This window comes from Aythya marila, assembly GCF_965140915.1.
Source record: "Aythya marila genome assembly, chromosome: 4".
Lineage (NCBI taxonomy): Eukaryota > Metazoa > Chordata > Aves > Anseriformes > Anatidae > Aythya > Aythya marila.
Genome location: NC_139045.1, coordinates 46,617,303 through 46,631,598, shown reverse-complemented (window position 1 = coordinate 46,631,598; position 14,296 = coordinate 46,617,303). Strand labels below are relative to the sequence as shown.

Below are 14,296 nucleotides of genomic sequence, written 5' to 3'. Positions count from 1 at the left end.
GAATTGGAGGACACATAATGTTCTATGTTATAAAGAGACTCCCAAGATAGGCATTAGGATGTTAGGAAAAATTAATTTTGAAGCAAATGTCAATTACAGTGAACTCTGTTTTCCAAGGCAGGTGAATGAATTTAACTGAGATGCCTTTGAAACCTAAAACCACTGATCCTTGGTCCTGTAGAAGAAGGCGTTCAGTAGTGTGTGTTGCTTTGTGGAGACTTAGCATAGGCTTTGCATTTTTTTATTTTTTTTTTTTTTTAATAAAAAAAAAGTCAGAAAACCTTGGAGTCATTGCTGTTTGTAGGCAAAGGCTAAATTTCAAGTGTTATGAATGGTTTTACGTAAGGTTGTTGCAGAGTGCGGTTAGGTGGTGCTATAATTATCCTTTCTCTTTTGTACTGAGAGAAAATCAAGTGGATTGCTTTATCTTGATCTAACATACAGTTGAGAATTTACTACGTTACATGTTGTAAGAGTAGTGTCAACTTCTTCAGGTGACTCATATGTCAGTTTCTTGGATTCTTTTTCCTGTTGGGAAGGAATTGCTTCCTTCCTTGGCCTTTTGCCTTGTCACAGACATGTAAAAGTAGAAGTGCTTGGTGTATTTTTACCAAGTGAAACTGATTTGTGTGTTTTCCTCCAACACTCAAGACACTTCTCTACTCTGACAGCAGTAAAAGCAGGAGTTTACACCCTGTTTTCTCTTGCTATTGTTTTCCTCTGGTAGTGCTCGCCTCTCTGGCACCCACTGCTATCTCAAATAAAGAAGAAGCACAGCACACTGCTGTCTCAAAAAGAGAAGAAGCACAAAAATGTGCACCTGGACATCCCTAATTTTAACCCTCAAAGTTCATGAGAATGTAAGAATCACCATTGTAGGTTAGAGCAGAAGTGGGGTGAGTCCAGGATGCTGTCTGTGACAGCAGCCTGTTTTTTCAGGGGGAAGTCAGAGGTGGGCTGCTCTTTTGCCAATTTATCTCTTGACTAATTCTGGTACTTGAGGTAGTCTTCAGAAGCAGTATTGTAAAACTGATAACTCTTGGTTATAATGTTTGTGACCAGAGTTAGATTTACTTTCCTCACTGTATGTGAAGATCACCCTTGTATAATTTCACATTTTCTGTCTCCCTTCCACAAAACAGCCATTTTCCTTGGTTAAATGCAGCTTTGGTGAATAGTAATTAATTCAGAAATTAAACTGAGATGTTCTTTAAGCTTTGAAGCGGCAGATGAGAACTGCGAAAGGATATTCTGAAGAAAGGTTCTGCAGAGGGCAAGAGGAGTGTTGAAATTGGCTCAAATATACTGGTGAAGTGGAGACCAGCTGTTGGGAAGATCCCAGTTCCTGACTGGGTATATTTAGGCCCTTTCTGTACAGATGAGGATTGTGAAACAGATACTTGAAGGCCAGAGAGGAGAAATGACTTGAAATTGCACGCTGGCTGTAACTTCACTGGCAGAAAGCTGCAGGATGTGGTCCTTCATTTTCTGGTGTTCATAAGCTGTGGTGTCAGAAGTACCAGCAGGATCAACCAAATTGCTGGTGCTCTGGTAAACTCTCAGGGGAGATGGTACTGTGGATTTGCAGTGCCTTTATCTGCCACTATTGTCATTGAGCATTTGGGACTTGGGGAGAAGGAAATTTTTACCTTGAACAGGTGAAAAAGGCAAGCTTGGCTTTGCACACTTGGCAGAGGCAGGGGAAGGTAGGACATGGAAGACGAACTTATCATTCTTGTTGGGCTCAGTGTATTCCTCTGTGCCTGCTGTCACTGAGGTGGGGGTGCATTTCCAGATTGCATTGGTGGAGGAATGTTTTTCAGTGTGATTCAAACATAGCATGAACGAAGTGAACTGCTTTATGTTATCTGCAGTATTGGTGTCTCTGGCTAGAGAAGTGGGCTAGTATCAGAAAGCAGAATGAATTTTTATGTGATTAGGCTGTGATTTGTGAAAGGGTGTTAGTTCAAAGACCATAGAAACTTAAGTTCTGTGTGGATTTTGCATTGCAGTGGAAGAGCTATTTGTGCTAAAAAACCTACTGTTGATTTTGTCTGTGTTTAGGCTTTGCTTTAATTCTTAGACTCAAGGATAAAATTAATCTTTATTTTGTGCAGTTAGAAGAAAACATTTGGAGAAAATGTTTTACCTCATTGTTCGTAGGTACATTGTTCATGGTAAGGTGTGAGTGAACTGAAGTAGTTGACATAATAGTAAGTCAGACCAGTAATATTTACAATTTTTACTTTTGTAACAGATAACAGGACATAGAAATAGCATTAAACGAAATCTCTTTCAATTTACAGCCATGTGACTGAGTTCTGCATGAAACCTTGTAGCATGAAAATCTTGAAACCAAGTATTCCTCTTCAATTTGTAATGATTTTTTTCTTTCAGGATTTCGGTTTTTTAATTTATTCAAATTTATTTTTCCCAAGAATTCTCCTGTCCCTTCAACTCTTCCTGAACCCATGACAGCTAGTGAGGCAGCTGCTAGAAAAAGCCAAATAAAAGCAAGGTGAGCAGATGACATGGCTTTACTTTATTTGCTTTATTTGTCTGAAACTTGTTTTTATGTGCTTCCTAATAAAAATGATCTGAGTAGTTCTTTAGAATAGATCAACTGTGTTTATAAGTGCTTCAGATCTCTTTGTGGATTCCATTCCTTCGTTTTTCGTGGTTTTGAGAATCTGCTGAGAGAAACTGAGATCATATTTTGTGATGGTATGGGTAAGTACTAGCAGTCGGTTCCTTATTTGCTTAATTTCATTCTATTGTCATGAGTGAATTTTGAAATAGATGTCAGTGGGGGGTGAGAATAATATGGTACAATTAAACGGTTTTGTGGAGTGTTACTTAAAGGTACAATCATCTCATTAATTGCTTGAAGGTAACTGGACTTGTATACAAAAATTCAGATTTCTATACCAAATCATTGCCTTGTTTGTACTTTTAAGTAAAAACAGAAACAAAACAGAGTGTTTATTCATGCTTTTTGATTCTGCAGCGGTATATGCTGTGTGCTTAATACTAAAACTGTAGGAATTCCTTACACTTTCATTCCTTGTTAATGAAGTTTTTCAAGTTCTGAACCTACAAATGTGTAGCTTAATTACGTGGATGTTCAGCTACAATTATCAGCAACTTCATTAGTGTATTGTGAATGAGAAGCGAACGAATGGGCTCATTTAAGCCATGTTTTGAGCTGTGTAGATGTGTGTGTTGCTTTAAGGTAGTGATTGCTTTTGCTGGCTCTGCTGTCAGTCAGTAAAATGCAGTGGCGCGCCAGCATTGAATAGTGATGGCATAATGTTTTTAACTGACTGCTAGTAGGAAAGTTTATAGTTCTTCCTAAGTCATGTGTTTCTGATGGCTCAAGTTACAGAAGGTTAAGGCAGATAGATATCTCAATATAATATGGTAGGAACTAATGAGGTGTTAGATACTGGAGCTCAGCTGGTGAATTAATGTTTTTAAGCAGTTGGACAATTTTAAGAAATGCTTATACTGTAACCTGACAGGGAGATTAAGCTCCCAAGTCCTTTTTTGAGCGTCTTCTTTGCCTTTGGGGGAATATTACACAAGTCTGAAGTACTGCAAGGTAGACACAAATACTTGGAGAAGTTTGAGTGATATAACTACTAGAGGTTAAATCTCTTTTGAAAGTAGAAATGAATTGACTTAACAGATAAGATTTTTCTTAATCTTATTTCCTGTATATATGAACAGTAATCGTATCTCTAGTCACAGGATTGCTGCCTCGAGCTTTGCAGATAATTTTTAATTACTACTGTGAACTAAGGAAAGCTTGCATAGAGAAATTTAATCAAGTGCTTTGGTCTCCTTGGGAATAATCCTGTTGCATGGCTCCTTCTTAAGGTGTTGTGCAGCAGTGCTATCTTCTATGGCTGCAGTGGGTGGTGACAGGAATTGTAAAAACAAATTTTAAGCTATTTAAATGCAGTTTTTAAGTACAGTACCACATGATTGAGATGCAATTGAACTATAAAGAAAAAGGTAGAAGCAGAAGCAATCTTTAATGAAGTTTCTTATGTGGAAATCTTGTTTCAGAATAACAGATACTGTTGGACCAACGGAAACCTCAATTGCACCGCGACAGAGACCAAAGGCCAATTCAAGCACTGCCACTTCCAGTGTTCTGACGATCCACAGCTCAGCAACTCCAGTCAAAGTACAAGTTCCTGGTGCATTTGGTAATCGTGGGCAAAAAGGTATCTTACTCAAGTCTTAAGGACTGACTGAAACAAATGAAGAATCGAGTTTGTTTCCCTCCTTAAACTAATAAGGATAACCTTCGAAACTTCATTTCACTTCCTTTTTTTTGTTTGTCAAAAAAAAAAAAAAAGACCACAAATCTTCATCCCTTCTGGATGACTCTAAATGTGCAAGTGGTAAGTTTGAATAGGTGCCACAAAAACTAAATGCAAATAGTGAAGAAGTCAAGGTATTTTTTTTTCTCAGTGTACATAACACTGATTTTATTTAGACTAACTTTCCTGCTGAGGACTGCAGGATAGAAGTTCATGCTCAGTTGTGACTTCCAAGTAGTTCAGTGCAAGCACTGAACTCTTTGTTAATCACGTAAAGCTTTAATTCTCTTAGGAAAAATGCATTTCCTGTGCCTCAGTAAGTTATGAGATAGTAATAAAATGGTGGTGATATTGATAGGCTAGCACCATGTAAAAACTTGACTCTTCTAATGATTGACCAGAGCATTTCACATTGTACTGTTGGTGCAACAGAGATGTAATTCAGATAAAATCATGTGGCATTTTCAATAAATCCTTTCTGAGGATCTGTACCTCATTCAAAGAGAGGTAGGGCTGTACTAATCACTGAAATAGTTTTAATTTAATTTTAAGTACTTTCCTAATTGCACTCTGTGATCTTATGTGTTTTTGCACTGCAGTACGTGTTATGACTGCTAAGTTGTTGTGGTTTATCCCGGCAGGTGGCTAACCACCACACAGCCTTTTACTCCCTCCCTCTCTGCACTGGGATGGGGAGAGGAGGGTTAAAAACTTGTGGGTTGAGATAAAAAAACAGTTTAATAGGACAGGAAAGGAAAATAATAATAGTAATCATAATGATAAAAATATACAAAGCAAGTGATGCACAGCACAATTGCTCACCACCGGTGCCCAGCCACCCCACAAGCAGCAGCCCCTCCAGTTTTATTGTTCAGCTCAATACCATATGGTGGAATATCCCCTTGGCCACTTTGGGTCAGCTGTCCTGGTTCTGTCCCCTCACAGCTCCTGCTGCACCCCCAGCCTCCTCACTGGCAGGGCGGTATGAGAAGCTGGAAAGTCCTTTGCTTAGTGTAAGCTCTGCTTTGTAACAGCTAAAAACATTGGTGTGTGGTCAGCATTATTCTCATCCTAAGTCCAAAACACAGCACCATACAAGCTACCAGGAAGAAAGCTAACTCTATCCCGGTGAATACCAGGACGTAAGTGAACCAGAGTTGCACGTTGCTGGCAGTCCACTACTTGTCAGTGCTGCTCCTCCAAAGCCAAGATATTGCCCTGTTGTTGATTTAGCCTTATCAAGCAGAGATGGGATTGATGGAAGAGTAGCTTCAGGGATGGAGCTGGGAAAGCTTCCAATCAAAAGGCCACTGGGAATGTTGGCATCCCATGCGTAAGCAACTTCTACTAGATAGGATCCAAATAATATACAACTTAGAAAGCTTTTCCTGATACGACAAGTATCAGATGATTACTGTGCACTTCAGAAGATAAATAAAGCATGCAAGATGAATTGATTTGTGTTAGTAACTGCTTAATTAAAAGGCAGCAAAAATAATTTAATTGTGAAGCTCATACAGTGATCTGTTTAAGTCATACAAAACGTGACCCAACAGCTAGTTAAAAAAACAAAAAACAAAAAACAAGATTTTAAGGGGCACAGGTCTGTATTTGGACAACTGCTGTATGAAGCTGATGTTCGGGTATTTTGTGTACTTTACTTTTAGGTATATAAAATGCAAAAGGCTTAATTGCATTCTCTCAAGAATGAATTTATCAAATTGTCTTAAGAATATAGAGTGTAAGGGTATGTCTCAGTTTTGAGTCAGAAGAGATAAGCGTGGTTTGAGTTATTAGAAGATAAAAACCGAATTGCATAATATACAAACTGTACCACTGGTCAAACTAGGAAGGGGACTACGTTTCACCTTAAAATGTTAATGAACATTTAATTAAATTTCAGAAGTCAGTATGTTAATAGTGTTGTCTTAATATTACAGGAACCCCAAGACCTGGAAATGGGCAAGAGATCTTGCTGTCCCAAGGGACCACTCAGCATCATCCGCAGCAGAACAGAGTTCTCCAGCAGCTGCAGCAGGGGGACTGGAGACTACAGCAGTTGCACCATTTACATCACCAGCAGCAGCACCCTTCAATTCAGGAGGCTTACATTCAGCAGGTACAAGTCAAATGTGTTACAAATTGTGCTAAAAGAGCAGCATGTTACTGTCTGTTAGTAGCATTTTTAATTGTGCTCTAGTTAAATGCTTCTGCTGTTGTGACCTGGCTTCTTTCTGCTAGGATAAAGAAAGGGACTGTAGCTCCTGCCCCTCCTCTTTTTTTTTTTTTTTTTTTTTAGCTTTTCACATTTGTCTTTTGCATTGTAATGCTTATCCTGGAAAGTTGAGTTCTTTGTGCTGTCTTGCTTTTGTTGCTTCACCCAGAAACCTTGCTTGCTTTGAATCAACACTGTGTGGCCCAAATTAAGGTTTCATGTATGCATGAACATGCTTGAAAGAAATATTAGGAGTGATGTAGATGATGCTGTGCTTGTGGTAGATGGTATGCTTCTGGTGTGTAGACCATCTAAGTACTTTTGTAGCTGTTTTTGCTTTCTCTTGGTCAATGAAGAGCTTCCTTTTTGTAGTTATGTCAACCAATATTTTTCATGGATACTAAATATCATAACACTGCCCACCTTGCTTACTTTCAAGCCTGGTTGTTTAAGTTGCACAGCAGAAATACTTTTAAGAAGAACCAAACAGCATCTAGATCAGATGGGAATTTTCAGAGTCTGTCCAAGACACTTGGTATTTCTTTATTTTTTCTTGTTGAGTTGTGCTATTATTAAAAGCACAGCTGAATTGCTTTCCAAAGAGATATAGTACTCCTGAAAATGACAGAAGTCGGGGTGTTTAATGGCTTGCCTTGGAAAAGGCAGTGCAAAATACGTATTGTAATTTTTTTGTTAATCAGGCTGGTGTTAGCTGGGAAAAAAAAAAATCATAGTGCAAAAGCCTCCAAGCACAGTCATTAAAATGTATTGACAGAGTTATAAGCTGATTCCCAGTCATGTGGTGTCTTAACTGAAGAACACTGTTGAGACACAGAGCTGATATTTTAATCAATGCTTCTTCTAAATATCTGTATATTCTAACTATGGGGATTGTGGTTTCCTAATGATATTTTGTTCTTTCCAAATACAGTATCAACAAGCAATGCACCAGCAGATGGTCCAACAGCAGCTGTTGATGCAGTCTGTGTACCAGCAGCAACCTTCCCAATCTCAGTATCCTGCTATGGTATGTCAAGAACGGAATGTAGATGGCACAGTTTTCAAATATATGTTCAGTTTATAAGTCTGTTGTGAAGTTCCAGCAACACAAGTTTGAGAGTACCCCTTTTAAGTACTTCAAAAAATGTTTTGGCTATTATTGTTTCTCATGGTTCAAGAAGAGAAGTCTTTTTAGTTACTTTCTCAGTGTTTTCAGGAGAATGTAAATGTTGCATGCTCTATGTGATGCAGCTACAGCATGGTGTAAATTTAGACATATAAAAGGTATTCATAAAGCAAGAAAGCTAACTGGCATAACATGTTTTCAGAAGTCAAAAGAAATTGTTGTGAAACTGATTCTTTATCTGTAAGAACATGGTATGTCAAACTAATTTAGTGCATGTATGTAGTTTTCAATAATTATAAAAAGCTAAGCAATATTTTGGAAGAGGAAGAAATCACAAGGCAATTCCTTTTCACCTATTTAGTGGACAGACTGGTTTCTTGTTTCTGGTGAAGCTACCAGCCTTTTCTGGAGTTCGATAGTTGTTGGTGCATTTGGCTGTGAGGCCAGTATTATTAGTTAGCAAAAAGCTTTGCATTGTCTTATGAGAATTTTAGTAATGTGGTGACTGTCTTATTTAGGCGCAGCAATATCAGCAGGCTCTTATACAGCAGCAGATGCTTGCTCAGCAGCAGCAGCGGTCACAACAGCCGCAATCTCCTGAATTTATCACTTCTCCACAAGACTTCTCACCAGCCTTAATCTCCTACCCTACATCACTTCCAGCACGTGCTGGAATGGTGGCAGATTCTCCCTATGCTGCAAACAGGCAAGTATTCTGACACAGGTGTACCCAAGGATTACTAATTGCTTACATTGTTGATTGTAATAAGCACTACTACCCTTCTGCACAAACTGCTTTTTTCAGTAGTAAAGAATTGCTAAAACTAATTGCTTAGTGGTAATGGATATTTGGGGCACTGTAGGGGAGGAGACAGGGACACTCAACTCATCAATAGATGAGCCTGATAGAACTTTAATTTAAGTCCTTATCTTCTGTTTTTTCTTGTCCATGGGCTTTTCCCAGGAAACTGACTGCTGAGCAACTTGCTACGTATGGGTGTTCACAGCATATATTTAATGAGGCAGTGGGCATTTGAAACTTATCTCAAACCATAATTTTACCATTTCTTGTTCTTCAATCCAATTTGGAGGATACTGCTTTAAGATAGGCTTTATAGTTGAGATTGTTTTGGTAGAGGTTTCAACTCTTCTGTCTGTTGATCAGTGGTCTGACTTTGTTCTGTGATGGAATGTATCACTGAGAAGGTCCCTTTGAAGAAGCCCATGGATTTCCCCTTGTTTAGTAATGTATAATGGAAAATGACTTTCTCATGAATTCTCGCTGGAAGCAATATGTAGAATTAAAGTAACAACTAAAAGTTTTTTTCATAACTTAAAATCATACACTTGCCTAGTTTCACTGATGTTCTGAGCTAGGTTAGTGTGTGTGTGTGTGTAGAGACACATGCACATGTAGTTGCCTACTATTACTGCATTTGAAATAGAAGCCTTTTGTACTTAATGGTAACCCTGCAGTCTATAGTACAGTCTTTGTCGATACAGATTTTCAGTTAATATTGAAACCTGCATGTTTCACCTGCTGCTGTCATTTTTAGTCTCTTCTAGCTGTGTGTTGAAAGAGTAAAAGGCAAAATATTTTCCTGCTGGGTTGATACACTATATTGTTTGGCTTCATCACACCAATTAGGTAGTATAATCTCTAGCAGAAAGTATTTGCCTGTGCTTCTGTGCCCAGATCTGCCACTTAATACCCGTTCTTTGGTCAAGCCTTTGGACAGAGTAAATAGTATTCTTATGTGTGTATGACTAAAGATTTATGGCTGCTATTAAGCTTCAAATCAATGACTAGAGAGATAGCAACAATTTGCATTGCTTAAGGGTGATCTTTTAACCCAAAATATGACTGCTTATCTTATAGCAAGGGGCAATTTATTTTCTCTTGACGTACTACGTGTGTTGCATTGCATTGTGATGTATTACGTGTTGCCCTTCTCTCAGTAGAAAGAGCAAGTAGTCCTGTAGGAAGGGCTGAGAGGACATGAACTGAGAGGAGGGAGCCCTTTGCCCTTCCTCTTGCCTTGGAGCGATGGTTGCTCGTGGAGCTTGGCTGCATGTGTGGCCTGCAGCGCCCGTCTAGGCATAGATGGAGAACCATTTAAGAGGCAGTAACTTGTTATTTGATTGCTTTTCTAGTTCAATTCAGACAACTGGATAAGTGATAGACTTAATTTGCCAAAACTTGCTTAAAATGGAAAATGTATCTGATCAAAGGTTTTCTAGTATCCAAGCAAATAAGGAGAGTAAATAAAAATTTTGAATGTACCTGATGGGCTGTTTTCTTCTTTTTCTTAAGAAAACAAGACTGCTATGACAGTATAGGAATGAACAAGGTGAAATAGAGTTTTTAGTCTTGCAGACCATTCTGACAAAAGGTTCTGTGCTTTTGTTACAATTAATAAATTGACGAAGTGTACAAGGTTTGCATACAGAAATGATGGAGCCAAACCACATGTTCTAAGTGTTTCATTTTATCTTTAATTAGTTTTCAGATATATTTCAGATAAGCCATTAATGCACGTGTGTTATTTGTATATAATATTTTGACATAATGAAGCATATAATCCATTTTCACCCAGATAGACAATCCTATAACATTACTTTTTGTTTCCATGAACTGACTTTACAGGTCTGGTATTCCTGATGCTGAGACAATTACCAGTTACCCAAAGCAGAGCATCAATAACCCACCTGATATGTCAGGCTGGAATCCATTTGGAGAGGACAATTTTTCCAAGTTGACAGAGGAGGAGCTGCTGGACAGAGAATTTGACCTGCTAAGATCAAGTAAGGGACGCTTGAAGGCTTATTTTGCTTCAGAGTAAATAAGGGCTCCATAGTTGCTCAGCAGTGCCATCACCTGTCTTATCGAAGGGCCTGTGGTCTGTGTACAGAAAATTCTTTCTGAGCATTTGAGGGCAGAGTTGGGCCTGTCTTCTTTCCTTCCTCATTTTGAAAATGTGTGCAATAGGAGCTCACTGTCTATAACTGGTAGTTACTGGCTGAAATACTGCAGAAATGGCTATATTTTAGCTCTTAAGCACTGCTTACGTCACCTTGGTTGTCAAAAAGCTCTGAACAGCAGAGGTATGTTGTCAGAACAGTTTGGCTGCTTGCTTCATTCCTCTTCAGCTTTTTTTTCTTGCACACGAGAGCAGAAGATTCTGTGGGTCTGATATGTCCTTTGAAAATGCCTGAAAGAAAATGATCTATTACATTATGTTAATGTTTTGTAATGTCCTTTTTGATGAGTGGCTACATGTAAGGGCTGCTTTATTGTTCTGATATGGCAATAGTTGAATAAACTTTTTTTTCTCTCTTGAAGTCAGCTATCTCAATGGTTTTTACTTGGAGTTATTTGCTTTTTTTTTAATTACTTAACACATGTTCATTAGATGCTCTTCCTAAAACTAGTTGTCACGATCAGATTTATTTGCAAGACTTGTAAGATGTGACAATGTCAAAAAACAAAACAAACATATATACTCTCAGCAAGTCTATTGCAATTAAAAAGATAGTAAAGTGGAATTTCAGGTAATTGGAAAAAAATGGTGCTTTCAGTTGAGTCTTTCTTCTTGGATTTCTGGGTGCTTAAATGTAGCTGAATGAGATGTGCGCGTTACACATACATCCTGAAGGAGCGTCATTGGTATGATTTGTGTCTGTCTCCAGGGATAGCTGATGGTTTCCACTTGTTTCCTGCGTTGATCTCATAAGACTCCTATTTTTGAGATGCAGATGGAGCCTTATATGCATTCTGCAGTAAAACAACCATTCTTGCTATCATTTTGAGGAAATGGATAACATACTAGCTGAAGAGTAAAGATTCTTTGCAAGTCTAAGTTTGTGATTTGAAATTATTTTTCAAAGTAGTAGAATTGGATATGTTAGGCTTGCTCATTTCAAAGAAAGCCTTAGAAGACTTTGAATTGATGAACCTTTGAATCTGAAGTAGGCTAGCTTGAATCAAAAGGTCAGTATAACGTTATCCATTTCCAGAATCTTTATCTGACTGGTGGATATCTGACTATAGTTTAGTTAAATTTTATGAATTTGGTTTGGCTAAGCCATGTGTTACAAACAAATTTAAGTAGAGAAGAATATATTAACCAAGGTTATACTTAAAGTGGCTTTACAGAAAAGCTGGAAGATGCTGTATAGGAAATTGTTGGCATGGTGTAGCTGAATAGGCTGCTTCTAGTAATCTGGGAAAATACCAACTGTTGGAAGACATGAAGCAAAATAACGGAATTTGACTATTCTGTTTTACACGTTGTGATTGTTTACAAATTTTAATGGAAGTCTAGAATAATAAAGAGTTATTTAAGTCAATGGCTTTAAGAATGGGATGATTACTTTTCGTTGTAGGCTCTCATAAGCTTCCTATAAAGCTGTTCAGTGAGGAAGCTTTATGACAGTCTTGAACACCTATGCTATGTGTATTTCATTCTGTACACCTCATTGTTAGGCCTTCTGACGTTGTATTTAAGTTGGGTTATGAGAATTTGATACAGAACCATGCAAACACAAAGCAGAGGGTGGCTCAGATAGTCATAAAGCTGTCCAGAGGTCCTGGCTGTCACTGCTTGCCTCCTAACAGTTGCAGCTGGCTCACCAACGTGAGAGCATGACAGTGCAATCCCTTCTATATGCCAAAATGCTGAACTGGATATGAACTGTTAGACTGCATTTATAGAAGAAGAAAGAATAACTTGGAACTAAATGCTGCTAACGGCTTCCATTAAATCTGTAGCAGATAGGACAGTTAACTGCTACTTTAATTCCCTTATCCAATGTTTGTACTATGTGCTAAAATGCTATAAACACTTTAAAGAATAGATCTAATTTAGGCATGTTTTTGGCTCTTCCTTCACCTCTGAGCGACAATAAATCAGTGCACACAAGAGCTCAATATGATAATATGCCATATACTTTCAAATGCTCTATGAGGAATGTAAACATAATGGCATAGTTCTGCTCAGTAATAACCAATGCTAGGGTTTTTCAGTCACTGGAATACAGAAAATGTCAAAAATCATTATTGTTGACTTGACCAATAGTACACTAGGTGGCAGGCTTGTTTATACGTAATGAGATGGAGCTGGAGATTGTCTTCGGGCTTCTGGCTTGATTTCAGTTAGAGGTTAAGTGGAGCTGGTGGGGTTGTTAGTTCTAATCTGTGTGTTTGTGTGCACACAGATACATAAGTAAAAGATTTCAAGGTCCTTTTAACTTTTTTTTTTTTTTTTTTTTTGGTATTACAGGAGTTGTGCCAAAGATCTTACGAGCTTCCCTTGCAGTGTTACTGCTGCTGCAAAATATTTATGCTGAATTTTGTCTACTTGTACTAGCTCAAATTTACCTGGAGTAATGAGAAATTGGGAGATTTGTTGTACAATTAAAAATTGTGGCTATAAAACTAACTGTGTAATACTTTCTGGAATTTTCTCAAATGTGTTTTAAGGGTCAATGCTCAATTCTCTTTAGATTTAGGTTATTTCTTGTGAGAGAAAGTTGATGTTTTACTGCCAAGTAATTGTGTTCAGTTTTTGAGTTTACTGTGAATCATTTTGCCATCTGGACGAAGGAGAATTGAAGATTTGGGTTTGGCAAAGAGATTGTTTTATTTTCTGTTACTAAATCCACTGGCTGTCCTGTCCTGTAGAACTCGTGTACAGTGTTGCATAAGTCTGTTTTTTGGTTGTGTTACGTAGTGCTGAGTGTGGCATTCAGAATGCTAATCCTTTCTTTCCATGTGCAAAAGCTTGGCTTGTATTGTTGAGCTGATGCATCCATTATACATGAATTCAAAATATTTTTGAATTTGTTGCTCATGCCAATAATACAGGAATATGTACAGCCCTTGTCAGAGGATCGAGACGTCACTGTTTTTGTCAGGCTACCTTTGCTATTTGATTTTTTTGTATTTATAACAGGTTAATGTTTGGTGTGCTTAGTGATGGGTATTGCTCTGGTGATTCATTTTTTTATCTTTACGAAGGGAGCTAGCTCCTAGAGCAGAATACTTTGCTTAGACTTGGGGAAGATTTCCATAGTAAAAAGATGATCGTTGCTATATGAATTAATAAGCAGTTGCATGAAGACTTCTGAACTGAGTACTTATTGTGGAGCACTTTGATGTAGTCAAAAGATGGAGTTTGTGGTCTCTGTGTACACTGTTTGTCTGGTTTATGGATTGTTACTGAAGGAGCTCCTGTAATCACTTAATGCTCTGTGAAACTGGGAGCTATGGGCAGTCAGCATTCTCACCAGGAACAAATACTCCAGTATGCTTCATGCTGCACAAAGATTGTTGTTAGTCCCAAAACCATCTCAATGCTTTAGCAAAGACCCCTGTGGATGCAAAGCCCATGCTGCTCTGGGCCTGTGCCCTTTGCAGGATGTGTAGTCTGAAGGAACTGAGGAGCTGTAGCACTTAGCAGGTTTTCTTTGTGCAGATGTGCTTCTGGTACTTGAGACAGTCCCCAGAGAATGGATCTGTGAACAGTTTTGGGCCTGTCATTCAAATGGAAACAGCTGTATGTCTTGGATAAATACGGTATTGGATGTCATGGGATAAATAACTTGTGAAGAGTCAGCTGTGGC

The 14,296-nt window shown here is 38.2% G+C and overlaps 2 protein-coding genes across 2 annotated transcripts in view; one reads left to right on the top strand and one right to left on the bottom strand.

Annotated features, from left to right (window-relative positions):
- BMP2K (BMP2 inducible kinase) overlaps positions 1 to 14,296 on the top strand; it is a 63,965-nt gene that overhangs the window by 30,841 nt on the left and 18,828 nt on the right. Inside the window, exons 9-14 of the mRNA XM_082760148.1 lie at positions 2,439 to 2,518; positions 4,072 to 4,232; positions 6,272 to 6,450; positions 7,478 to 7,573; positions 8,191 to 8,378; positions 10,320 to 10,477. Of these exons, the coding sequence (XP_082616274.1) occupies positions 2,439 to 2,518; positions 4,072 to 4,232; positions 6,272 to 6,450; positions 7,478 to 7,573; positions 8,191 to 8,378; positions 10,320 to 10,477 (862 nt within the window). The remainder of the gene's footprint in view (positions 1 to 2,438; positions 2,519 to 4,071; positions 4,233 to 6,271; positions 6,451 to 7,477; positions 7,574 to 8,190; positions 8,379 to 10,319; positions 10,478 to 14,296) is intronic.
- PAQR3 (progestin and adipoQ receptor family member 3) overlaps positions 10,491 to 14,296 on the bottom strand; it is a 28,993-nt gene continuing 25,187 nt past the window's right edge. Inside the window, exon 7 of the mRNA XM_082760152.1 lies at positions 10,491 to 10,884. The gene's annotated coding sequence lies outside the window, so the exon portion shown is untranslated. The remainder of the gene's footprint in view (positions 10,885 to 14,296) is intronic.